Source organism: Bidens hawaiensis, unplaced genomic scaffold (assembly GCF_021521415.1).
Source record: "Bidens hawaiensis isolate Kalapana, Puna unplaced genomic scaffold, B.hawaiensis_p1.1 tig00014196_1, whole genome shotgun sequence".
Lineage (NCBI taxonomy): Eukaryota > Viridiplantae > Streptophyta > Magnoliopsida > Asterales > Asteraceae > Bidens > Bidens hawaiensis.
Window position 1 is genome coordinate 462394 of NW_027492220.1, and position 25138 is coordinate 487531.

General features: G+C 38.0%; 2 protein-coding genes and 1 pseudogene across 2 annotated transcripts; all 3 read left to right on the plus strand.

Moving 5' to 3' along the window:
• The first annotated feature begins 2393 nt into the window (after positions 1-2393).
• On the plus strand, positions 2394-2873 carry LOC143546037 (uncharacterized). Its single transcript, XM_077037790.1, has one exon. It carries the CDS (start codon positions 2394-2396, stop codon positions 2871-2873), a length of 480 nt encoding a protein of 159 aa, XP_076893905.1.
• Positions 2874-12352: 9479 nt separating this feature from the next.
• LOC143546039 (protein SRC2-like) lies at positions 12353-19186 on the plus strand (annotated as a pseudogene).
• A 4241-nt stretch (positions 19187-23427) lies between these two features.
• Positions 23428-24844, plus strand: LOC143546040 (COP9 signalosome complex subunit 1-like). The gene is made up of 4 exons (XM_077037791.1): positions 23428-23556; positions 24100-24185; positions 24267-24501; positions 24577-24844. The coding sequence occupies exons 1-4, from the start codon at positions 23428-23430 to the stop codon at positions 24751-24753; spliced, it is 627 nt and encodes a 208-aa protein (XP_076893906.1). The 3' UTR covers positions 24754-24844.
• The last annotated feature ends 294 nt before the right edge of the window (positions 24845-25138 follow it).

Genomic DNA, 25138 nt, shown 5'->3' on the forward strand with positions numbered 1-25138 from the left:
GAAAGGAGGGCCATGCATGAAGCAACCTCAAATCGTCACAGCTTTTTTTGGTCACTATCAGTCTCAATACGTCTTCTTCGATACTGGAAGTACGTCTGATATAATGTACGAACAGTGTTTCGAGCAGCTAGATTAAGAAGACAAGGCCAAGTTGAAACATGTGCACGCCCTAGTTTCTGGATTTGGGTACGAGGTTATGCACCCCAAGGGAGTCATAACATTTCCAGTCACACTGAGTGACGGGATTCACTCAAGGACTGAGGACGTCAAGTTCCTCGTCCTACCCGCGAGATCCAAACATGACATAATCCTAGGGCGGGAAGCAATTGGTGACTTCAACGCCAATCCCTCCACAGCACACGGTGCAGTAGGTGTTCCCACACGAACAGGGGTAGCAATCATCCGAGTTAACAAACATTGCTATGCCACAAAGGGATCGAAACCTGCAAAGATACCCAAGAAAGCACTGCGGACGGAACCCGAAAAGTGTGTTGTCAATCCGGAATACCCGGAACAAACCGTCACAATCGGGGCGACTATCTAAGAAACAGTGCGCGTCTTCCTGAAACAGCTGCTGATCAAAAACGCAGATATCTTTGCCTGGAAGCCTTCCGATAAGACAGGCGTTCCACAGATATTTCAGAACATCGGCTGCGGGTCAACCCGGAGTACACACCGATCTTTCAGAAAAAAAGGAAGATGGGTCCCGAACAAACAAAGGCTATGAACGAGCGAGTGCAAGATCTGTTGAACTTTGGGATCTTCCGAAAAATTCAATATCAAACCTGGGTGGCAAACCCGGTGATGGTCCCTAAAAGCAACGGCTCATGGCGGATGTGCATCGATTTTAAGGACCTAAACAAGGCCTGCCCCAAGGATTGTTACCCACTTCCAGAGATCGACCTCAAGGTAGACGCGGTGGCACCCTTCAAATTCAAGTGCTTTCTAGATGCTTACAAGGGTTACCACCAGATACGAATGGCGGCCCGCGATGAAGATAAAACCGCTTCCGGAACTGACCAAGGCACATTCTGCTACAAGATGATGCCATTTGGTCTAAAAAACGCGGGAGCCACGTATCAACGTTTGATGGACAACACTTTCCGAGGTCAGATTGGGAAGGACCTGGAGGTATACATGGATGATCTAGTCATCAAGAGCGTAGAGGAAGATCAAATGCTTCGAGACATCGAAGACGTTTTCTCCACACTCAGGAAAATCAAGATGAAACTTAACCCTTCAAAATGCTCCTTCGGCATAGAAAAAGGAAAGTTTATGGGAGTAATTTTCACTGGGGAGGGATTCAAAGCAAACCCGGAGAAGGTGCAAGCCATCGCCCGGATGCCCTCCCCGTCTTCACTAAAAGAGGTCCAAACATTGAATGGAAGATTAGTGGCTCTAAACAGATTTCTGGCAAATCATGCGGCTAAATTTTACCTATTCGTGTCAACGTTGCGAAACTGCTTGAAAAGGCACATTTCAAACGGACACCAGAAGCAGAGGAGGCGTTCCTAGAAGTGAAAAAATGCCTCATGGAGCTCCTAACATTGACCACACCCCGAGAAGGAGAACCTCTCATTTTGTACCTGTCCACTTCAAACATTGCAATTGGAGCGGTCCTCCTAACGGATCGGAAAGCCATCCTAACGCCGATATACTACGTCAGTAGAACGCTAGCGGATGCCGAAACTCGGTACTCGATGCTTGAAAATCTCATGCTAGCGCTAGTTTATGCGGCACGGAGGCTAAAGAAGTACTTCCAAGGTCACCCAATACAAGTTTTGGCAGACTACAAGCTGAAAAATGTGTTGGCCAAACCTGAATTATCCGGGAGATTGGCTAAATGGGCAATCGAGTTGGGCGAAAACGCCATTGATTACAAGCCTAGACCCGTGATCAAAGGCCAAGTCTTGGCAGATTTTATCACAGAAGTACCCGTAGGAAAAGTCCAGGAATGCCTGCTCTAACAAAAACCCCCGGTCCCTTCTGACGAAAGTCAACAACGGACTCTGTTTACGGACGGAGCATCAAATGGAGAGGGATCAGGCGCGGCTTTGAAATTGATCAATCCAGACGGCCAAGAGTTCACCTATGCCATCAAGTTAACCTTCAAAAGTACGAACAATGAAGCCGAGTATGAGGCATTCTTGGTCGGATTGCGGATTGCAAGGAAGCTGGGCGTAAAAGTTTTGGAGGCTCGGGTCGATTCCATGCTCATTACAGGACAGGTCTCAGGAGCTTATGAAGCAAAGAATGATGTCATGGCTTCATATCTGTCCCAAGCCAAAGACCTTATGCAACAATTCACTTCGTGTAAAGTAGTGCACATCAAAAGAAGTGAGAATCGACCCGCGGATGCCTTGAGTAAACTGGCCTCTACCAGCTTCGAACACATGGGCAGAGATGTCAGAATCGAAGTTATGGATGCTCCATCCGTCCCTCAACATCAAGTCTTGGTCATCCTAACCGGAGCAACGTCTTGGATGGAACCAATCCAGACTTACTTGTCCTCTGGCATCCTACCGGAAGATAAGACAGAGGCCCAAAAGATCCACCACAAGGCACTATGCTACCAAGTTCATGACGGAATCCTATTATGGAAGTCTTTCCTTGGTCCGCTACTCAGGTGTGTAGACACCGAAGATGCCAATTATGTAATCCGAGAAATCCACGAAGGCATCTGCGGATTACACGCCGGACCAAGGATGGTAGTGGCAAAAATTATGAACGCGGGATACTACTGGCCAGGCATGCATATGGACGCACTCAAAGAGATCCAAAAATGCGATGCCTGCCAGAGACATGCACTGCGAACATTGCGGCCCCAGAACAAACTCATCACAGTCACTGGAGCATGGCCTTTTCAAAAGTGAGCCATAGACATCATGGGACCATTCCCCTAGGCTCCAGGACGAGTAAAGTTCTTATTGGTCGCTATAGATTACTTCACAAAGTGGGTGGAGTCCAAGCCGCTGGCCAATATAACAGCAACGAATGTGAAGAAATTCCTTTGGGAATACATCATTTGCCGGTTCGGCCTCCCTCAGACATTGGTCAGCGACAATGGTACTCAGTTCGCTGACAAGCACCTCCAGGAATGGTTATCCGAGTTACAAATCAAACAAGTGTTCACATCGGTTACCCACCCCCAGGCTAATGGGCAAGTGGAGCGAGCCAATCGCAGCATCAAAGCCAGACTGGGAACCAAGAGAACAGGATGTGTTGACAAATTGCCCCATGTGCTATGAGCGCCTCGTACCAGTAAAAAAACCAGCAACTCGGAAACACCATTCAGCTTGAGATATGGCACGGAAGCAATGATTCATGCTGAAATTGGCCTCCCATCCGCAAGAATCCTCTTAATGGAGGACAATGAAAGAGAACTCAGGATGAATTTAGACCCCCTGGAGGAAAGACGCGAGCTAGCAGCTATACGCGAAAATAATTACAAACACCAGCTCCAAAAATACTATGACGCGCGGGTTAAAATTTGTTCATTCCACAAAAGGGACTATGTCTTCCGGAACAACGAAGCATCAAATGCTGAATTACCGGGAAAGTTAGCCCCCACATGGGAAGGCCCTAACCAAATTGATGAGGTGTTGGGAAAGGGTGCATACAAATTGAAAACATTAGACGGCATTCCTATTCCCATGAGTTGGAACGTTGCACAACTATGAAGGTGCTATATCTAAGCTGCATAATTCTGTTAGGCCTGTGTGCCTCTACATTGGCCTGCGTGCCTTGTTTATTTCAGTCTGCGTACCAAATTTTGTTTTGAACTAGTAATTAATGCAAATACATTTGTTCACAGTTACTTGTTTTTTAAACTTTTAGAATGTTAATTCCTGTACGGATAGGCCTGCGTGCCAGTACATATCCTAATCCTATATTTTGGATACATGACGGATTTAGCTCACACACATTTATATTGTACTCATAGAAGACAAAATGTAAAATCCATGTCATATATACATTCAAAAAGGGGATCACAGGAACAAGGAAAAAATAGATATACAACAAAATTATTCTTCACGAAGATAATCGCGGAACTGGCGAACGCCATCCCCTGCCTTAGCAAAACTTTGGATAGCATCCTGGATGGGGAAATGCAGTTGGTCAAATGCATTCATTCGTGCATCATATTCCCCATCCACATCCACGCCGTGAAGGTCAAAATCTTCAACAGAGCGACCTTCCCGAGAAAAGGCTATCCCCTCCAGGAAACCTGCCTTGCGGCCCAAATCACTTGATGCGCATAGAAGGACAGCAAGGCAGTTTCCTAACTCGTCTCCTCTATGAATACGAGAGATAACCTACGAAAGAATCAGCAAACTAAAGTCACAATCCATGATAAAGATGGAGAGACCATTACCTTGGGAAAACCTTCCCGCATCAACCAGGCACGGTCGGAGGAAGCCTTTTCAGCACTTAACTTCAACGCGCCCTGCTCACCAACGTACTTGGTGTTTTCCTTGATCAAATCCTTAATTAATTGATCCTTCTCAGCAGCGGCAACACGAAGGTCATTGATAACTTCCTCCTGAGATGCAAGGCGAGCTTCGATATCACTCTTGGCTTCTTCCGCCTTAGCAAGCTCAGCTTCCTGTGCCCGGGTCAGAGCGCATGCGGCCTCGAGTGCAGCATTTTGTCGCCGACACAACTCCTCCCAATCATTGGAAGTAGCAGCTTGCCGCGCCCTCTCTTGTTCAAGAGCCCATTCAAAATCTCTCAACTTCCACCTATTGGTCGAAGCTGCGAGACGATATTTTTCCCTTTCTGCCCGGAGCTCTACCAACAGGTTCTCCTGAGAACCCCAGTTCCGCCTCATGAAGTTCCAGTCCCGGTATATCTCCTGGGTTGTGGAAACCAGGTTGGCCAAATGATATATATACGAATTGCCAACAGATACCCGAGACCGGTTTCGCTGGTACTCGCGCTCCGCAGGAGGCACGCCCTCATGAAGGAAATCAAAACACACTTCCCCGTCAGAAAACCGCGAGGAAGGGTTCAGATTCCATTCAGGGACGTACCGAGCAATACCACCCTGCGTAACACGGGCTCCCTCCTCCCTCTCGAATTCATGAGGAGGCGGAAGAGGTACCACCACTTATTCGGAAGGCCCCTCAGCTTCACGAACAGGAGGCGAATGTGGCAACTCCAACCTCCGGGCATCAGAGGAGGACGAATCCTCCTCGTTCTGCTCCTTACCTGCAGCAGACCGCCGGCTATCACCATTAGCGGGGGGAGAGTCCAAAAGAATAATAGGGGATACACAAAAATAAAACACCAAGTAAGCAACCAAACAATAAACACAGGTCCATGAGTATATGAGATACCTTTAGCACGGTCCGCAACGCGGTCACCAAGGCGGACCCTCTTCTCTTTCGGAGGAGGGGGAGGAAGATCTGTCCCCTGTTTTTCACCAACCACCTCCAACGGAGCGTGGCTGGACGAAGCCCCTTCCTCTTACGACCAAAGGCTATACCATAAGACATTCAGTAATTGGCAAGAATACCCAGGAAATTATCCTTGGTCATATCAAAATTAAGTTACCTGTCGCGAACATACCCTCTGAGACTACGGGCTCCGGACGGGCTCGTGCAGGAAACAAAAAACTATCCCTGGTCCTGTCGAGGATGGGGAGCTCTTTCTTGTCACGGACAGCAATGTGCATGACCCCAAGCACACCCGCCACAAGAACAGACAAGAGAAGACCTTCAGCTGCATAATAAACCAAAATTATGTACAATAAGGCTACTTACATCCATCCGGCTTCCGGAAATATGGCACATCTTCCGAATAAGGCCACAGGTGACCCATCCCAGCTCTCACAAGAGCAAGACAAGTGAAGGCTGATCCGCCGGATGCCAATACATGGGTAATGGGATCACGTCCTCCCGTATCCAGAAAAATTTTCTGGCCCACTCTGGGTCCAGGAGAGGAGTGTCCACAGCAATAGCCTTCTGGTCAGTCGGGAGACAAATGTAGTGGTCTCCTCTACCATGCAAGCGGTAGAACACGCCGAACTTGTCAATTGTAGGCACAATGCCATGCGCCTGGCAGCAAAACTCAAAGTGACGCATGCACATCACCGCCGAAGCATGAAGCTGGGAAATATGTATCATATTCCCAGTTATCAGCTTACCCAGAAACCGAGTAATCGGAAATTAGAGATTCCCGGAGCTGAAATACTCAGCTAACACAGCCATTTTCCCCACCGGAGAATGGCTCGCCGTCGAACCAGGAGCCGGAAATTCCGGATCCCATTCTGGGCTATGCCGTAAACATTGACGACGTCTTCAAAGCCCTTGACGTCCCAAAAAATGGTTACAGAGTCGATGGTCTGATAATCAGACCTCATCGACGCCATATATTCTGCCAACAAGTTACTACAACGAGTTATAGTCGTTGGAGAAGAAGACGAAGGAGGTTCTGGTTTGAAAAGAAAGAATACCTCAAAACTCCGGCGAGATTATCTCTGTTGTTCAAGTGCAAAGTAAACAGAGAGATGAAACTAATGGATATATATAGAAGCAACATTAAATGCGTGAAATAGTGCGAAACAGCTGTCGCCAATCAGATCGTGCCACGTCAGGCGGGAAAATCAATAGTCAAAAAATTTAAAATCCCTAGGTATGGCTGACGCCAGCTACCAGACCTTTTTCGGCGCCGTGCAGGCTTGTCACATCACTCAAGCCCCAATATAATTGGCGACTTTCTAGTTCTATAGTAACGGGGCAAACTAAATACTTTGGCTGACACGTCAGGCATTATTGGAATGCAAGTTATGAAAAAGAATAAGGAAAAGACAAGTTATAATCATAAGCGGAAGGATTACAAACAAGATAATCGCCCGCGACTGGGAAAACCCATCAAACAAAGTCGGAAGATAAAGACGATAAAGTTCAACAAAATAGAAGAAAAAGATAGTTTCATTTCATTTACAAATATTTACAGGAAGAAAGGAAATACAACAATATTACAAATTATTCCTAGTCTTCCTTGGGGGCTTCCTTGTCTTCGGCTTCCGCGATCAACCGGTTCACGTGAAGTCGTAGCTCCCCAACCGCGGTAGGCTCGCGACGGTTCTCCTCAATGTACTTAAGGATGTCAAAGGAAAGGTTATCAAAAGAATCCATCCGTGCTTCATATTCTTTTAGACAATCCTGGCCGTGAAGCTCAAACTCGGAGGACGGACGTCCCTCGCGAGCCATGGAGTAACCCTCCGCAAAAAACCAGCCTGGCAGCCTACCCGCGAAGAGCTGACCAGCAGGTCAGCAAGGCAATCCCCAAGCTCAGGACCATCCTTAATAAGCCTGAAAATCTGTTCAAAAGGAAGTCAGAATAATAACCCTAATATGAGGAAAAATCAAAATATTTACCTTGGGGATGCCAAACTTAAGGAGCCAATGCCGTTCATCCGAGGCATTGGTGAAGGCCACCTCCAGATCTTCTTTCTCCTTAGAGACAGAAGCAAGGAGATCATCCTTGCCCTTCACCTCCACCGCAAGCCTCCGGACATCCTCATCCCGGGCGGCGCAAACTTGACCTGAGCGGCTATCCGCTCCTCCAGGCGCTTATTCTTCTCCTGCGCAGCCAGGATAGTAGCTTCAGCCTTCATGGCCTCCGCCTGGGCGGATTCCCTCACCGCTTCCGCTTCGTCCATGCGCTGGACGGCACGCTCAAGGTCGCCTTGACCGACCACCCAGCCCTTATAAACCTCACGGCTAGGGGATAACACATTAGCCATATGATAGCTAACTGATTGAGCCAAGCTAGCATGAGTTTGGGAGTGTATTCTGTTACACTCAGAGGGCGGGAGGCACTGCTCAAAGAACTCTAGGCACACACGCGGATCAGTAAAAAGTGCGTCAGGACCAAGGTTCCATGAGGGGCGAAAGAGGGAGTCCCCTTGATGAGAGCATTCCACCCCTTCACCCATGGAAACCGAAGGGGTTACAGGTGTATCTTGTGAAGGCACAACCTCCGTTTCCACCACTACCTCAAGTGGCGGCATAGAAACCTCCTCAGAAGGCACATCCTCATTAACCTCCTGCAAAACCTCCGGAGGCGGAGAAAGCGGTCGTAACTACAGATTCAAAAACAAAAGTTAGAAATCTATAATACAAACCCATAAATACAAAGTACAGTTACCTGCGGGCGGGCGGACAACAGTCCGACTCTTGACCCGGTCTTGAAGCCGGGTCAGCTTGATCTTCTTCGGAGGTGGTTCCTCACCTCCAACAACGGAAGCCTCCCTACCAGCGGGATCATCAGCACCCCTAGATGCCTCCCCATCGGCGGGATCATCGGCAGTCTCGGAAACTTCCCTGTCCATGGGATCCTCATCCATATCAGCCTCCCCACCGGCGGGATCATCGGCATCAGAATCCTTATTCAGGCCGGACACACCGGCCATGTCCGCCCTCTTCCTGCGGCGGGCAATATCTGCAATAACACGCAACACGCCAGCATAAATACTCTCTGGTGTACCGGGCGGAGAACCCTCACTAGTTGAATCCTCACTTGATGATTTATCACTAGAAGAAAGGACTATCGTCTCGTCCAAATGCATAACACTAAGAGGTCGAGGGTTAAGAATATACACACCTTGAGCCACCGCGGAATCGGTGACCACCGGCTCTGTGCGGCCACGGGTGGGAAAAAGGAAGTTACCCTTGAAGTGATCAAGAATAGGCTCTTAATACATCTCCAAGGGCATAATGAACATGTTCCCCGCAACAGTAGGGATGAGAACTTCAAACAGCGAGCTCTTCCCTGAAATAAAGGCAAAAGAAAAATATGACAAAGTACAAACACCAAAAAAGGAACTTGGATCTAGAAACTTACTCTCATCATCGCGAGAGAAGTAAGGGTGCTCATCCGGATACGGCCACAGGCGGCTCATCCTCACCTGCACCAGAGCTGACTCCGGGATGAGACCCATAGGGTTGGGGTCTGCATAAGCTTCGCGTACCACTCTTCACCTTTCGTAACAGCAACCGGAAGGTGAGAAAATTTTTCGGTAAGCGAGCGGCAGGTCATAGCTAATGGAATAACATCAGCGTTAACCCAGAGAAATTTATTCTTCCACTCGTGGGCACTCCACGGAGGCTCAGTATCCTATAACTTTCCGCTGAACCTGGAAGCTAAACCATCTCCCACGAACTTCGATCTTGTAGATCTCAAGGAAACGATCCACAGTAGGTTCTACCTCCAAGGCCCTACAGCAGAACTCGAAGTGTTGGAGCCACATCACTCCGAATGGATGCAATTGGAAAATATAAACCCAGTAGCAACTAGGAAATCACAAAAAACCTGGTGATAGGCAACCGGAAATTGCCTGTGGTGAACGACTCACCGTACAGGGCAATCTTCACGGCTGGCGGCTAATCGGCCGTTGAACCAAGAGAAGGGAGCTCCGGCTCCCACTCCGGTGCCAACCCATAAAGATTGACGATGTCTTCGAAGTCGGCGGCCTTCCAGTTTATACAAATGTTCTATACAAGCCCCATAGGAGAATCTTTCTTACCCTCCTGACCTCTCTCTGTACCTTTTTTACCGTCGGCCATAATTGATCGAAAAACTTGAAGGATCAGAAGGAGGAATAAGAACAGAGAATATAAGAAGATTGGAGGAAAATTTTTGCAAGTAAATTGGAAACTGAAGCGGCCTCCTCTATATAAACACATCGCAATTAATGCGAGGAGAGTGGGATCCAGCTCATACGCCAAAACCGCCCAGTCAGAAGACGACACGTTAGGCGGGAACTGAAAAAACAAAATGATTTTGAATCAGCCGCCTAAAAATTCGTGTACCAACCTCGAGCACCACTCCTGACACGATTCGGATAGGAGACGTCACATCTCAGACGACTAAACAGTACACCAGTCCAAAAGCAATAAGAATACTAAAGGACTATTAGTTGCAACCAGCGATAAAAGACAAAAGTCCATAATTCAACCTACGACATCGACTCATGGAAGCAACAATGGACTAGGGGGACTTATAGAGGGAGGGTAGCAAAGCTACCAACGGATCCCTTATCCAACCTGCGCATCCCACGGATCCATCAACCAACCCGCGGATCGCCAAAAGAAATCCGCACAAGGAATAAGTGGACTAGTAAAGCCATCCACAATCCAAGACACTTTATGGAACTCCGTCATAACCCGCGGACGGTCGCGCGAGCATCCGCGGAAGGAATCCACAAACAAACTCAAGGGACTCATCACACGGATGATCCCCCACGTGATATGAAAGAGCAGTTGTAACAAACTACTTCTAGAAGATTCCCTCAAAACCTCCTGATAGCGACATCGGCCAATGGAAAGAGGACACCTGGACACGTAATGGCCATCCCACGACGTGCACAGATAATGGCTACACCATAAACAGGTCCAGGCTGTCACATCCAATAAACGCCTGACATGTGTCTGTTCAGGCAAAGAGGAAATAACTTGATAGTGACAACTCCACCAATCACATTCCCTCCTCCTTCGGCTATAAATACGAAGACCATCTCTTCAAGGTATTCATTCACACTCTCAAGCCTTAAGTAATTACACACAGTGTCCAACTTTATTCCGTTCAAAGTACGATACTTATTCTCACGCCGGATGGTGGTTATGGGAAGACCCCCCACTCTGTCCTTCCCGTAACGAGACTCAACGGTGTCCTGTTTTGTAGGCATCAGCTTGGATCTGTTCTCATCACTTCAGTACACTCACATCTGGGAGAAATACCTGATCGGACTATCCAGTTTGATCTAGTGTTTCTTCAAATACTTTGATCCCAGTGAAAACCAAAACAAGAATCATACGTTAGGGCTATTACTAGTCAAGCAATGGAATTTATGATCCCGAAACACCTGACACATTGATATACAGATTGACGGCCAGCTTTTGTGTCGTATTCGAGATTATGTTGCATCCTTTCCAAGGTTTAGTTTACCCTGTCTTATTCTTCAATATACATAGTTTTGGGTTGAACTAAGCCACCTAGGAACATGTTTAGCTAAACGGGTCATGTTCATTTCAACTCGATAGGTTTGCGAGTTTACCCGTTAACCCATTTGTTTTTGTTATTTTTATTTTTGTATTTTTTAAAAAACGTTTTTTATCTCATAAATTAAATTTGTTGGTCATGCTACACCAATATTCAGATCTGAAGAGGAGAAATTGACATATAAATTTGACATTTCTGATGTAAGTATTTTATATAGACTTATATATTTTATAGGTTATAACAAAAATTAAACATGTTTAAAATAATATATTAATAACAACAAATTTAATAAATATATTAATAACAATAATTATAATAAATAACATGTTAATAAGGTTAGCCTTAGGTGGGAGTTTTCTCCATATCCCCATTTGGAGAATTCATGGCCCGTTAAAAAGGAATTATAATAAATATAGTAATAATAAAATACAGATAAGAAAATTTATACTATGGAGAGTTTTATTTAACAGTTTCAATTAAAATGCAATTAATACTTGAATGGATCAACAAATTTAAATTTAAATCGAGTACAAATCCTAGAGTCAGTTCAAGAAGTTGGGTTTGGAACGTATGGATTAAGAATGGTTTTTTTGTAGATTTTATTTTTTAGGTATATTAGTTTTTAATGGTCCCAACTATTGTATTTTGATCACTGATGATCCCAACTAATGTATTGGCTACGGATGGTTCCAACTATTACCTTTTACAGGTATATTGGTTTTTAAAGTATTTGTTACTAAGTATTTTAATGGCTCAACAAATTTAAATTTAAATTGAACCAAGAGTGAGTTCAAGAAGTTGGGTTTGGAATGTATGGGAGAACAAGAATGGATTTTTATTGATTTTATTTAAAATGACATAAATTGTCCCCTACAGTTTGTGTTAATTTACATATATAAACCTTATAGATAAATTTTGCATTTTAAGAAATAATCTATCAAATATAGTTTATTAAATATTCTATCCTTGAGAAGCCCACGGGCATTCTGTTTGGTGAATGTAATTTCTACAAAGTATAATATGAACTTTCCTGTATTATGATTAATAATAGTGTAGGAAATGCTTCTACGCATTAACTTTTATTTCGCCTTATGGAAGAAGAAAGGATCTTTATTGATTTTATTTCAACATTAAAAAATTTAAACATTCAGATTATTAAAAAAAGTTGTTATAATTTAAAAGTCTGATAATAATTCAGATATTATAATTTAAAATATATTTAGTTTTGAGTGATCAGGTGGGTTACAAGGATAGGCTAAATAACTGAAACAAACGATACCAAAGTTTGGGTATAAATATAAATCCCCACGAAAATCAAATTACCAAGATCACAAATTCAATCATGGAGTACCGAAGATTAAGCCTCACTCTCGTCTCTGCAAAGGGCCTGAAGAAATCAAGATTCATTGGCAATATGGGCGTTTACGCGGTCGTTTTCATCTCGGGAAGCATCAGCAGCAAAGATCAAAGCAAAGAAGTAGCACGGACAAACACGATGATTCCAACGCCACATGGAACTCTCCCATGAAGTTTGTTATCGATGATGAAGTCTCGGGTGTGACGCTGGTTGTTAAGATAAAGGCGCAGGGGATGTTCGGTGGGAAGAATTTAGGAGAGGTTCATGTTCCGGTTAAGGAGCTTCTTGAAGGCGTAAAGGGTAGCGGTAAGGAGGCTCAGACTGTTAGTTATCAAGTTAGAAGGCCGTCCGGTAAACCGAAAGGGGTTTTAAGTTTCAAGTATGAGTTTGGGGAGAAGTTTACCGATCCTCGTGGGAATGGGATGGCTTCGACGTCTTATGGGGAGCAGCCGGCTGGATATGGTTACCAGAACCAACACCCAGGGCACGTTTACTATCCGCCACCGCCACTGCCGGCTGTTCAACCTCGCAGATGTTCTAGTATGGGGTTTGGGTTTGGAAGTGGCAGGTTTGCTTGGGGGAGCACTCGGTCGATTGTGGATGGTTGATCGGTGATTTGTGGAGGTTTTTGAGTTTGATTTTAGGATTTTGTTGAGTACTAACGAATGGTTTTGAATTTGTTGTTATGATGTTATTATCTCGAACTTCATCTGTTTGATATCATTTTGTTCTTATGTAGAGTTCTGAGTACTAACAATTGTTTTTGAATTGCTAGTCAACAAGTAATTTTAAAAGAGTTCCAATTTAGTTTGGGTCAAAACGGTAACCTTGATATTGTTCCTTGGGTCCAACATTGTTCTTTGAATGATTCGTTTTTGGGTCTTCAAATTTCGATTGCAAATATTAATATTAAGTATACATTTTTGGTAATCAAATTTTCAAAGTGTAATGAACGCTTTGGTTTATGGTTTATACCGAAAACCGGTCACATAAAATTGAATTGAACCTTTATAATTGTTAGTATATATTTAATCTTTTTTATATATTTTATATTCAGTTGTTTATTATAGGCTTAAGTCTTTAACTAAAATAATTAAATTATTAATTAGTATAATTGAGGAAGTTGGGTTTGCAAATAGTGTTTTTATGTTTTAGATGAGGTTTATATATGTAATAGTTTTGTGTCTAAACAATAACTTTTTCTTAGCCAGATGGTTTTAGTGGAATGTTTGAGTGCTGCTGTCGGTGCCGATTAGGAACCACAGTTCACGTCTCAGATGGGTCGAAGCTTGTTTTATTTTTTAGGTTTGCTATTTATAATTTTATGTGTCAGCGGTTTGTAACGAAGGTTCTTTATCTTTGATGGTTTAAACGTTGGGTTTTTTTTTTTTTTTTTTTTTTTTGCCAATATTAAGGTGGGCCTAGGTTTGTTTGATGTTTGTTTGGGGCTGAGTTTTAATTTTCTAGGGTCTGTTTGTTATTCTTTTGTTGAATTTTTTAGGATAGGACTTTTGTTGTGCTTGTCTTCAATGTTTTAACAATTTTGGTGGGTAGTATGTTATGTGTGGTGGATGTGTTAACCATAAACACAGTGGAAGTTTTTGCTGTTTGATATTTTTTTAATGAAAAGTAAAAAGGGATACCTTGTCTCTACGGTGGACACATTATTTGCTATTATAGGTCTTTGTGTATAATATTCACATAAAAACTGTTTGAAACTAAATAGATAGTTTATAATATTCACATAAAAAGACTGAAACCGTTGAAATAAGAGAACTTAGGAAGGGGATATATATAAATGCACCTAATATATATACACCATCTAAACATATAGCTAACTACGGTCGAAATTACTTGAATCACAAATGATAATCATTCTATATATTCAAAGAATTTTCATACTGTTTATGACCTCTAAAAAAATGTATACTTCCATTACCCAAAATGTATACTTCATATCAATATTTGCAGTCAAAATTTTGAGGGCTGAAAATAGAATCATTAAAAGAACAATGTTGGACCCAACAGATTATATCAAGTTGACTTCATTTTGACCCGAACCAAATTGGAACTCTTTTAATATAACTTGTTTTGGCCTAAACTTATTTTACTCAAAACCCATTTTGACCCGAACAAAATTGACATTAAAAAAACAGTTTGACATGAACTCATTTTACACCAAACCCGTTTACACATGACCCAAATTGAAACTCTTTTAAAATGCATCGTTTTGGTCCAAATATATTTTACTTATAACTTGTTTTGACCTAAACCAAATTGCCATTTTCTTAAACGACCTATTCTAACTCGAACCCGTTTAGGCTCATCACTTGAACCCGTTTTGACCGAAACCAAATTGTCATCTTTTGGAGATTTCATGACTAACTCAAAAGTTGTGAGATGTTTCTATACTTTCTAAGACTTAGTATACTGCAGATGCATGAAGAATTTGAACTTCACTTACGTATAGTCCATAATCAGCTGATGTGGCTTAAAGATAACGTCCAACATTCTAAATGATCGAATATAGCATCAACATAACGAAGTGTCCGGATCACCACCTAGTATAAGCATCGTAAATGTTTAATAAGTGGTTAGGGATGGCTAAAGTGTCTATAAGATTGTGTTTCCCAGTCTATTTTAAGGAGAGGGATAGAAAGAAAAAGAACAAAACTGAAAATATTAGTGTTTTTGAGTATTTTAATTGAAGGAGATTGAAAGATAAGAAAGAAAAACATTCAATACTTTTCACACCTAAATTTTGTTTCAAAATAGACAATTTGAAGATAAACTAAAACCATCTTCCTCAATTTTTTCAAAATATTTAATCCCTTTTTCTTTCACTTGAACTCGAAAACACTTTAATAATATCTTTTCATTTACCTCACTTTCTTTTCTTTAGTATTCTTTTGAGAAAATACTAATATTCTCTAAGTTGTGGAATGTGTTATTTTAGAAAATGAGTTTCAATTTCTATCCTTTATTTGCACATTGCCTTGGTTTTAGTTCTTTACACTAGCTTACGATAGGTCACACACTTACTTGTTCATGTTTAATGTATACATGAAACGCTTTCGAACGAAAATGTTTTATAAACTTCTAAACTCTAAAACCTATGAACTCACCAATATTACATTGGTAATATAAAGTATATTTTTATGGTACTTAAAGCACAATCGCTCAAGTGGAAATTGCCATATCATAACAAGCACACAAGTGTCGGATACAAATTTTGGAGGATTTTACTTGTGTAACTCATGTGTTGGGTTATATGGGCGAAATCTTTAAAATAATGTCTTTTAATGAAATGTTTTGAGACTTACACTTTGATTTTAGGATGTAAACTCTGACATTTAACTATTTATCCAATTTGTGTGTTTGTGTTTGTGATAATCATATGCTTTGACAACTATGTCCGTCGCCTCTTGCGATTCTGCCGAGGCGGTATGTGACATGTGTAGCGCACATGGGTGACTTAACTGAAATACTTAGCATCTGTATGGGGTGTCAAAGCCAATATTACTATTACCAATCCTAGAAAACTCTTTATTCTTATTTGAACTCTTATATATATATATATATATATATATATATATATATATATATATATATATATATATATATAAACGAAAACCTTAAAATCCTACGTGTCGTGATGTGGTCGCTCCCCCCTTTTATGGAAGCCACCAGATTACTTACTTTTTAAATGGAGACCTCTCATTGATTTAACCCAAATTCATGGATATGGGTCTTACCAAAACCAGATAGCTCTTAAACGGGTTATAACATCTCATTAAATTAAAAATTAATCTTTCCAATTATTTGATATGAAAATCCTATAAAATAGGGATATACTAAAATTTAATATCCAATTTGAAAAGAAAGAAATATTATTTATAATTAATAAACAATTTTATAGTAAAAAACATAAGCAGGTCATGTGTCACCAAATCCGGATAGCTTTTAAACGAGTTATAACATATCATTTGTTTATAAAACCCTTTCATCATCAAACCCTAAATATATTATTAATTTTCTTACAATAAAGAAAATTAAAATCCAAAAAATAAGTATTGAAAAACGAAAAATGTAAAACAATCATTCTCTCAAGCCATCAGATTGCTTTGTTTGTAAATGAAGTCTTCTCACGTATTTGACCCGAATTCACGGGTGAATGTCTCACCAAACCCAGATAGCTCTTAAACGGGTTATAACATCTTATTATATTAAAAAATAATCCCATCAAATATTTGATATGAAAATCCTATAAAATAGGGATATACTAAAAATTAATATCCTATTTTATTAAAAAAATATTATTTATAATTAAGAAGCAATTTTATAATAAAGAAAATAAACGTGTAATGGGTATCATCAAACCCAAATAGCTTTTAAACCGGATTATAACATATAATTTATTTATAAACCATTTCATCATCAAAACTTAAGTATATTAATTATTAACTTTTTACAATAAATAAAATTAAAATCCAAATATACATATATAAATATTAAAAACGAATAATGTAAAACAACCCCGTAACACGGAAGATAAAATCTAGTGTGTGTGTGTGTGTGTGTATGTATATATATATACATATATATATATATGTACATATATATATATATATATATGTACATATATATATATATATACATATATATATATATGTACATATATATATATATATATATATGTATATATATATATAAAAGAAAACCAAAAAAATCCTACGTGTCGCGATGTGGACGCTCCCCCTTTTATGGAAGGCACTAGATTTTTTGATTTTTAAATGAAGGTCTCTCATTGATTTAACCCAAATTCATGGGTATGGGTCTTACCAAAACCAGATAACTCTTTAACGGGTTATAACATCTCATTAAATTAAAAATTAATCTTACCAATTATTTGATATGAAAATCCTACAAAATAGGAATATACTAAAATTTAATATCCAATTTAAAAAGAAAAAGATATTATTTATAATTAATAAACAATTTTATAGTAAAAAAACATAAGCGGGTCATGGGTCACCAAATCCAGATAGCTTTTAAACGGGTTATAACATATCATTTATTTATGAAACTCTTTCATCATCAAATCCTAAGTATATTATTAACTTTCTTACAACAAAGAAAATTAAAATCCAAAAAATAAATATTAAAAAACGAAAAATGTAAAACAACTATTCTCTCAAGCCATCAGATTGCTTTATTTATAAATGAAGGCTTCTCACGCATTTGACCCGAATTCACGGGTAAAGGTCTCACCAGACCCAGATTGCACTTAAACGGGTTATAACATCTCATTATATTAAAAAATAATCTCATCAAATATTTTATATGAAAATCATATAAAATAGGAATATACTAAAAATTATTATCCTATTTTATTTATAAAATTTTTTCTTAATTATAAATAATATCTTTTTTCAACTTTCTTACAATAAATAAAATTAAAATCCAAATACGCATATATAAATATTAAAAACGAATAATGTAAAACAACCCCCTTAATACGGGGGATAAAATCTAGTAATATATATAAACGAAAACTCAAAAATCCTATGTGTCGCGATGTAGTCTCTCCCCCATTTTATGGAAGCCACCAGATTTCTTGATTTTTAAATTAAGGCCTCTCATTGATTTAACCCAAATTAATGGGTATGGGTCTTACCAAAACCAGATAACTCTTAAACGGGTTATAACATCTCATTAAATTAAAATTTGATCTTACCAATTATTTGATATGAAAATCCTACAAAATAGGAATATACTAAAATTTAATATCCAATTTAAAAAGAAAAAGATATTATTTATAATTAATAAACAATTTTATAGTAAAAAACATAAGCGTGTCATGGGTCACCAAATCCAGATAGCTTTTAAACGGGTTATAATATATCATTTATTTATAAAACCCTTTCATCATCAAACCCTAAGTATATTATTAACTTTCTTACAACAAAGAAAATTAAAATCCAAAAAATAAATATTAAAAAACGAAGAATGTAAAACAATCATTCTCTCAAGCCATCAGATTATTTTATTTGTAAATGGAGGCTTCTCACGCATTTGACCCGAATTCACAGGTAAAGGTCTCACCAAACCCAGATAGCTCTTAAACGGGTTATAACATCTCATTATATTAAAAAATAATCTCATCAAATATTTGATATGAAAATCCTACAAAATAGGAATATACTAAAAATTAATATCCTATTTTATTTTAAAAAAGATATTATTTATAATTAAGATACAATTTTATAATAAAGAAAATAAACGGGTAATGGGTATCACCAAACCCACATAGCTTTTAAACCGGATTATAACATATCATTTATTTGTGAAATTATTTCATCATCAAACCTTAAGTATATTAATTATTAACTTTTTTACAATAAATAAAATTAAAATCCAAATATACATATATAAATATAAATAACGAATAATGTAAAACAACCCCCGTAATACGGGGGATAAAATCTAGTATGTATATATTTATGTTATCTGCTAACGTTTTTATTGTTATAGACAAATTTGATTAAAGAGAGCATAAGGATGGCATACAACGACTTTGGAGACTTCTATTATGCGCATGGTGCACTAGGGGACGCGTCTAAGAATTATGTCCGCACGCGTGATTATTGCACAACTTCAAAGCACATCATACACATGTGTTTGAATGCAATTTTGGTCAGCATTGAGATGGGTCAGTTTGCACATGTTACAAGCTATGTCAGTAGGGCTGAGCAAAACAAAACCGATCTTGATGCCATTACAATTGCAAAGCTACAAACTTGCACATGTGGAGGCTAAGAAATACAAACTTGCTGCCCGCAAGGTTTGTTTTTCATTACATTTGATTAGTAATTTTACTTTCACAATTACCATTCGCACAACGGTTATTGTATTGTGACAGTTTTTGGAAACATCTCCAGAATGGTGGACTTTGTGCACTTGCAAATTTTTGACCGTTCACAGCTAAAGGTAATATTCTACTTTTTAGTTGATTACTTTATCGTCTGACTAATTGATAATATTATATACTTGATGCGCGCGTGCATATATATATATATATATATATATACACACTAGATTTTATCCCCGTATTATAGGGGTTGTTTTACATTATTCGTTTGGTGATACTCATTACCCGTTTATTTTCTTTATTATAAAATGTTTTTTAATTATAAATAATATCTTTTTTTAAAATAAAATAGGATATTAATTTTTAGTATATTCCTATTTTATAGGATTTTCATATCAAATATTTGATGGGATTATTTTTTAATATAATGAGATATTATAACCCGTTTAAAAGCAATTTGGGTTTGGTGAGACCTTTACCCGTGAATTCGGGTCAAATGCGTGAGAAACCTTCATTTACAAAAAGTAATCTGATGGCTTGAGAGAATGGTTGTTTTACATTTTTCGTTTTTTAATATTTATTTTTTGGATTTTAATTTTCTTTATTGTAATAAAGTTAATAATATACTTAGGGTTTGATAATGAAAGAGTTTCATAAATAAATGATATGTTATAACCCGTTTAAAAGTTATCTGGATTTGGTGACCCATAACCCGCTTATGTTTTTTACTATAAAATTGTTAATTAATTATAAATAATATATTTTTCTTTTTAATTTGGATATTAAATTTTAGTATATCCTTATTTTATAGGATTTTTACATCAAATAATTGGTAAGATTAATTTTTAATTTAATGAGATGTTATAACCCGTTTAAGAGCTATCTGGTTTTGGTAAGACCCATATCCATGAATTTGGGTTAAATCAATGAGAGGTCTCCATTTAAAAATTAAGAAATCTGGTGGCTTCCATAAAAGGGGGGAGCGACCACATCGCGGCAAGTAGGATTTTTGGGTTTTGGTTTATATATATTATTATATATATATGGTCAGGATCATGTGAGAACTTTTTGTGAATTGAGAACTGTAAGAACCATTTTGGACCACAAAAAAACCCAAAAATAAAAAAAAAACCAAAGTTCTTATTTATCATCTCGGTTTCTAAAAAAATACGTAAAAACAATTATCGGTTTAGCTAAATTATACATATATGTATAATATGTACATATATGTACACACATGTTTTTTTTCCTATACGCATAAGGATAATTTAAGATAAATGATAATATACATATGTGTACATTACGAAACTAGAGATTAAATGAAAGTATACATATGTGTATAGGTATAATACGAATTAAAAAAAATCGTTTTTTTTATTATACATATATGTATAATATGTACACACATGTTTTTTACTATACACATGTATAATTTAAAGTAAATGATAATGTACATATGTGTACATTACGAAACTAGAGATTAAACGAAAGTATACATATGTGTATAGGTATAATACGAATTAAAAAGAAACAAAAATCGTTTTTTTAATGAAACCGGAATGAAATATAAGAATTTTAGTTTTTTTACTTTTTAAAAATTTTTGTTTTTTTTGTTTTATAATTTTTAAAATATTTTTTTAGAGGTTTTTTTTAGTGGTCTAAAATGGTTCTCAATTTGCCAATGGTTCTCTTAGGATTCTTACCCTATATATACATATATATATATACATATATATATATACATATATATATATAGGGTTAGGTTAGAATAAAACCCACCTGAGTTATGAAAACTCTAGAAACTCATTCTCAACCACATATTTTTAATTAAAGACTAAATCTGGTGGTCCATAATTAAAGTTAGTAAAAAAATGTAAAAGTTAATTTACATTTTCTCTCTTCTGAAAACATATATAAAAATTAGTAAAAAAGATGTAAAAAAAATAGCAAAACATTTTTTTTATGTTTTTGATATTTTGTATTAAATGTAACAACATATATTATATGTAACTAAATAAAAAAAAACCGATGTTACATAGGGTTTTCATAACTCAAGTGGGTTTTCATTCTATACTTTGCCTATATATATGTATGTGTGGTCTTGGCTTGTATACAAACCAAACGAACACGAACGGAGCATGTTCTTTTATCATTAACCAAATAAATGATGGAACACAAACACTAACATGCTTGTGTTCGTTCATGTTCTCATTAAAAATATAAACGAACGTTTCATGAACATAGATGAACACTTGAACATAGATTAACCAACATATTTGAGCTAAAACTGGTTAAATTTGTTGCGAAAAACAATGTGTTGGCCTAAAAAGTTAATTTAAATAGACAATGATAGCGAACATAAATGAACTAACCTCAATAAGCATAAACTAATGAGCGTAAATGCGCAAGCATAAACGAATTTAAATATAAATATACGAAAGTAAATGAGCAAGCGAGACATGTGTTCATGTTCGCTCTTTTAACTAAATGAACTTTTTTTTTGTTCATGTTCATTTGTTTTTTGTTCATAAACAAATATCTCACCGTACGATTTACAAATTGTTCGCTAAGCATTTAGTTCGTTTATATGCCTACCTATTTAGTTTATTACTTTACTAGTTTGAGACCCGTGTATTACACAGGGAATTAATGAAAATTACAATATTTAAAATTTAAACAAAATACAGTCAATAACACAATTATCATATATTGTTAATACAATTATAACTTTCATTAAAATTACAGGAATTACAAAACAAACATTACGCAAGTAGTCTACAAATAAGAAAAAATTTCCTTGTACACTACATTTGTGGTTGTATTGGTCAGATTACCTTGTTTTTTTATTAACTACCGTGATAAATAAGGCGAAATGTCCATGCATTGTCACGTAAATCTTGGGCCACAAACTCCTATGCAAGCGGTTGCAGGAAAAATCCTATTAAAAAAATTTTGTTATCACATAAAACACAAATTTCCCAACTTTATGATTGGGTTGATTCAGGTTAAGGTTTTTCTCTAACGGGTCAAATTGGTAGAATTAACAAAATTAAAAGGAAATGGGCCAAATGAGTTGACCGAGTCAAAAGTCAACCAACGTCTACTGAAAAGAAGTTAAACTCACAAGAGGCGGAAAGATTTTTTCGGCTGCTCGAAGAGGAACAGAAAAGCCTCCATCAGTGCTAGTATCACTTGTTGTCAAAGTTTTGCAAAAAAAAAGCGGGGTGTTTGGCTTGTGTGCTTTCATTGACAAATCTGACCTCAATAGTGCTTATCTATCAAACTGTTAATGATAAACAATTATGAATTATAGTCAGTAACTTAAATTTAAGCCCGGTGAATTACAAAAGTCCATACCGAAGGAACGGGTTGGAGTGCCATTCTAAGCATACACTTCATCAGTTTCTATATCAGCCTGAAAAAAAAATTGTAACAAAATCTAAAAGTAACTCGTATTTAAAACCAGTGTTGTAAAAATCAGGATTGATCTGTGATTAATCGCTATTCGGTGGGTTACTGATTAATTTTTAGCTAATCGGTGCAACTAATAGAGTAATCGCTAGCTGGCCCAGATGGGATTTTTTTAAAGACAATTAGACCTTGGTTTTAACCCGTTAAGCCCAGTTATCGGTTTTCTCATTGATTTGTTATATTTACTTTTAATTGTTTATGTGAACTTTTATGTTAAGTTATCAAATTATATATATAATTTTGAAAAGTTACATATAAGAATTCCAATCCGATTAATAAGCGAGTTCTACAACACTGTTTAAAACAACAAAAACGATTAATAAGTGACGCGACGTACATGCAACGTGACATTATGAAGGATGCACAACAATTTTGACTGAAGATTTAGATAGCTTGGAACTTGAGCATCCATATCCTTTTTCATATATGCAGCAACCTAAAAGCATGTATTAATGTATTATAATAAAAAACAGTAGGTTAAATTCAAAACTTGAACATTCTAGAGTAAATTCAAAATAATAATAATAAATAAGGAACAATAAAAATTGCTTAACCATCAAAATAATGTTACTACTCTAATCAAACCTGCAAATTGATGGCGGTGGCGATGACGGTAGGAGACGGCGGTGACGGCGATGGCGATGACGGTAGGCGACGGCGATGGCGATGACGGTAGGCGAGGGTGGTGGCGATGACGGTAGGAACGGCGGTGGCAATGATGGTAGCGACGGCGGTGGCGATAACAGTAGGAGACGGCAGTGGCGATGATGGTGGTGGTCTCGTAGTTGGAGAAAATACATGGATTCAACAGCTGAAAGTAGGAAACGGAGGTGGCGATGGCAGTATCGTAGGTGGCGATGACGGAGGTGGCAATAAAAGAGAGGAACGGCGGTTGGGATGAACGGGAATTAGGGTTTGTTATCTCTTTTGGTGTTGAATGAAAAGAAAGATTAATAAAAAAGGATCCAGTTAATATTATTGGGGCGGGTTGCCTCGAAAAAGATACTATTTTTTGAAAATGAGCTAAAAATTGTGAGAGTTGATAAGAAATTCACAAGTGGCACGTAATGAACTAGACTATGATAGCGAACATAAATGAACTAACCTCAATAAATATAAACTAATGAGCGTAAATGAGAGAGCATAAACAAATTTAAATATAAATATACGAAAGTAAATGAGCAAGCGAGACATGTGTTCATGCTCGCTCTTTTAGTTAAATGAACATTTTTTTTTGTTCATGTTCATTTGTTTTTTGCTCATAAACAAATATCTCGCCGTACGGTTTACAAATTGTTCACGGCGCATTTAGTTCATTTATATGCCTACCTATTTAGTTTATTACTTTATTATCTGTCTATTTATAATGTTATATTCTTTCATTTGGCAGGCAAAAGCGATAGACAATGTTAACTTCCGAAATTTTCTAGAGTTAGTGCCTGAAGTGAGGGAGCTTATTCATGACTTCTACTCAAGGTATATTTACATATTATTCTAAAGCAAGAATATATTTGTATCGTTTTGTTTTTTATGAATTCCTTTCTCATATTGTTGCAGCCACTATGCCTCGTGTTTCGACTACCTCGGGAACCTTAAAGCAAACCTGCTGCTCGACATCCACTTGCATGACCATGTGGAGCCACTTTATACTCAAATCCGTAACAAAGCGTTAATTCAATATACTCATCCGTTTGTGTCGGTTGATTTAAACATGATGGCTAATGCTTTCAAAACGACTGTAGCCGGGATACAAAAAGAACTTGAGGCGTTAATTACCGACGACCAAATTCAGGTTAATTTCAACTCTTGTTTGTTCATAAATAAGACTTTACTTAGCAACTAATCTATTGATACCACATTGTTTCAGGCGAGGATTGACTCGCACAACAAGATTTTGTATGCTCGTCATGCGGATCAAAGGACAGCTACTTTCCAACGGGTTTTGCAGACTAGGGTTGAGTTTGATCGAGATGTTCGGGCGATGTTGCTGCGGGCAAATCTTATCAAACGTGATTATAATCTCAAGGCGTCTAGGAAGATTTGAGACTTTAATATTGCCTACGATTACCGAGTTGAGAAATATTGAAATAGGATACAAATTCATGATTTTTGGTTTTGACCATGTTAATGTTGTAAAAAAAAAACCTCAAAAGGTGTTTTGTGACTCCTAGATAAGACTTATGCGTAGCATGTTCTCAGGCTAAAATTGGCGGTGTTTATTTGTTCATATTGGATGTGCATCCCTTTTAAACTTGTTATAATTGCTGTTGAGTGTTTCGAATTGGGTGTAAGTTGGTTAATTGAGTTGGGGACGTGGGGCTGTTTGGCATCTTGGGCTCAACAGTTAATAGGGCGGTCTCTGAATTGTTCAGCATGAATCTAAAACTTACAAAGTATACATGGGTCGTGGTCATGTACTCATGTATGCG

What these genes read in the sequence shown, in the direction of transcription:
- LOC143546037 (XM_077037790.1), top strand. Translation starts at nt 2,394, where the DNA reads ATGGGCAGAGATGTCAGAATCGAAGTTATGGATGCTCCATCCGTCCCT.
- LOC143546040 (XM_077037791.1), top strand. Translation starts at nt 23,428, where the DNA reads ATGGTAGCGACGGCGGTGGCGATAACAGTAGGAGACGGCAGTGGCGAT. An exon ending in GAGGTGGCGATGGCAGTATC is followed by an intron (nt 23,557 to 24,099) that starts GTAGGTGGCGAT and finishes TTCATTTGGCAG; the next exon opens with GCAAAAGCGATAGACAATGT. An exon ending in ATTCATGACTTCTACTCAAG is followed by an intron (nt 24,186 to 24,266) that starts GTATATTTACAT and finishes ATATTGTTGCAG; the next exon opens with CCACTATGCCTCGTGTTTCG.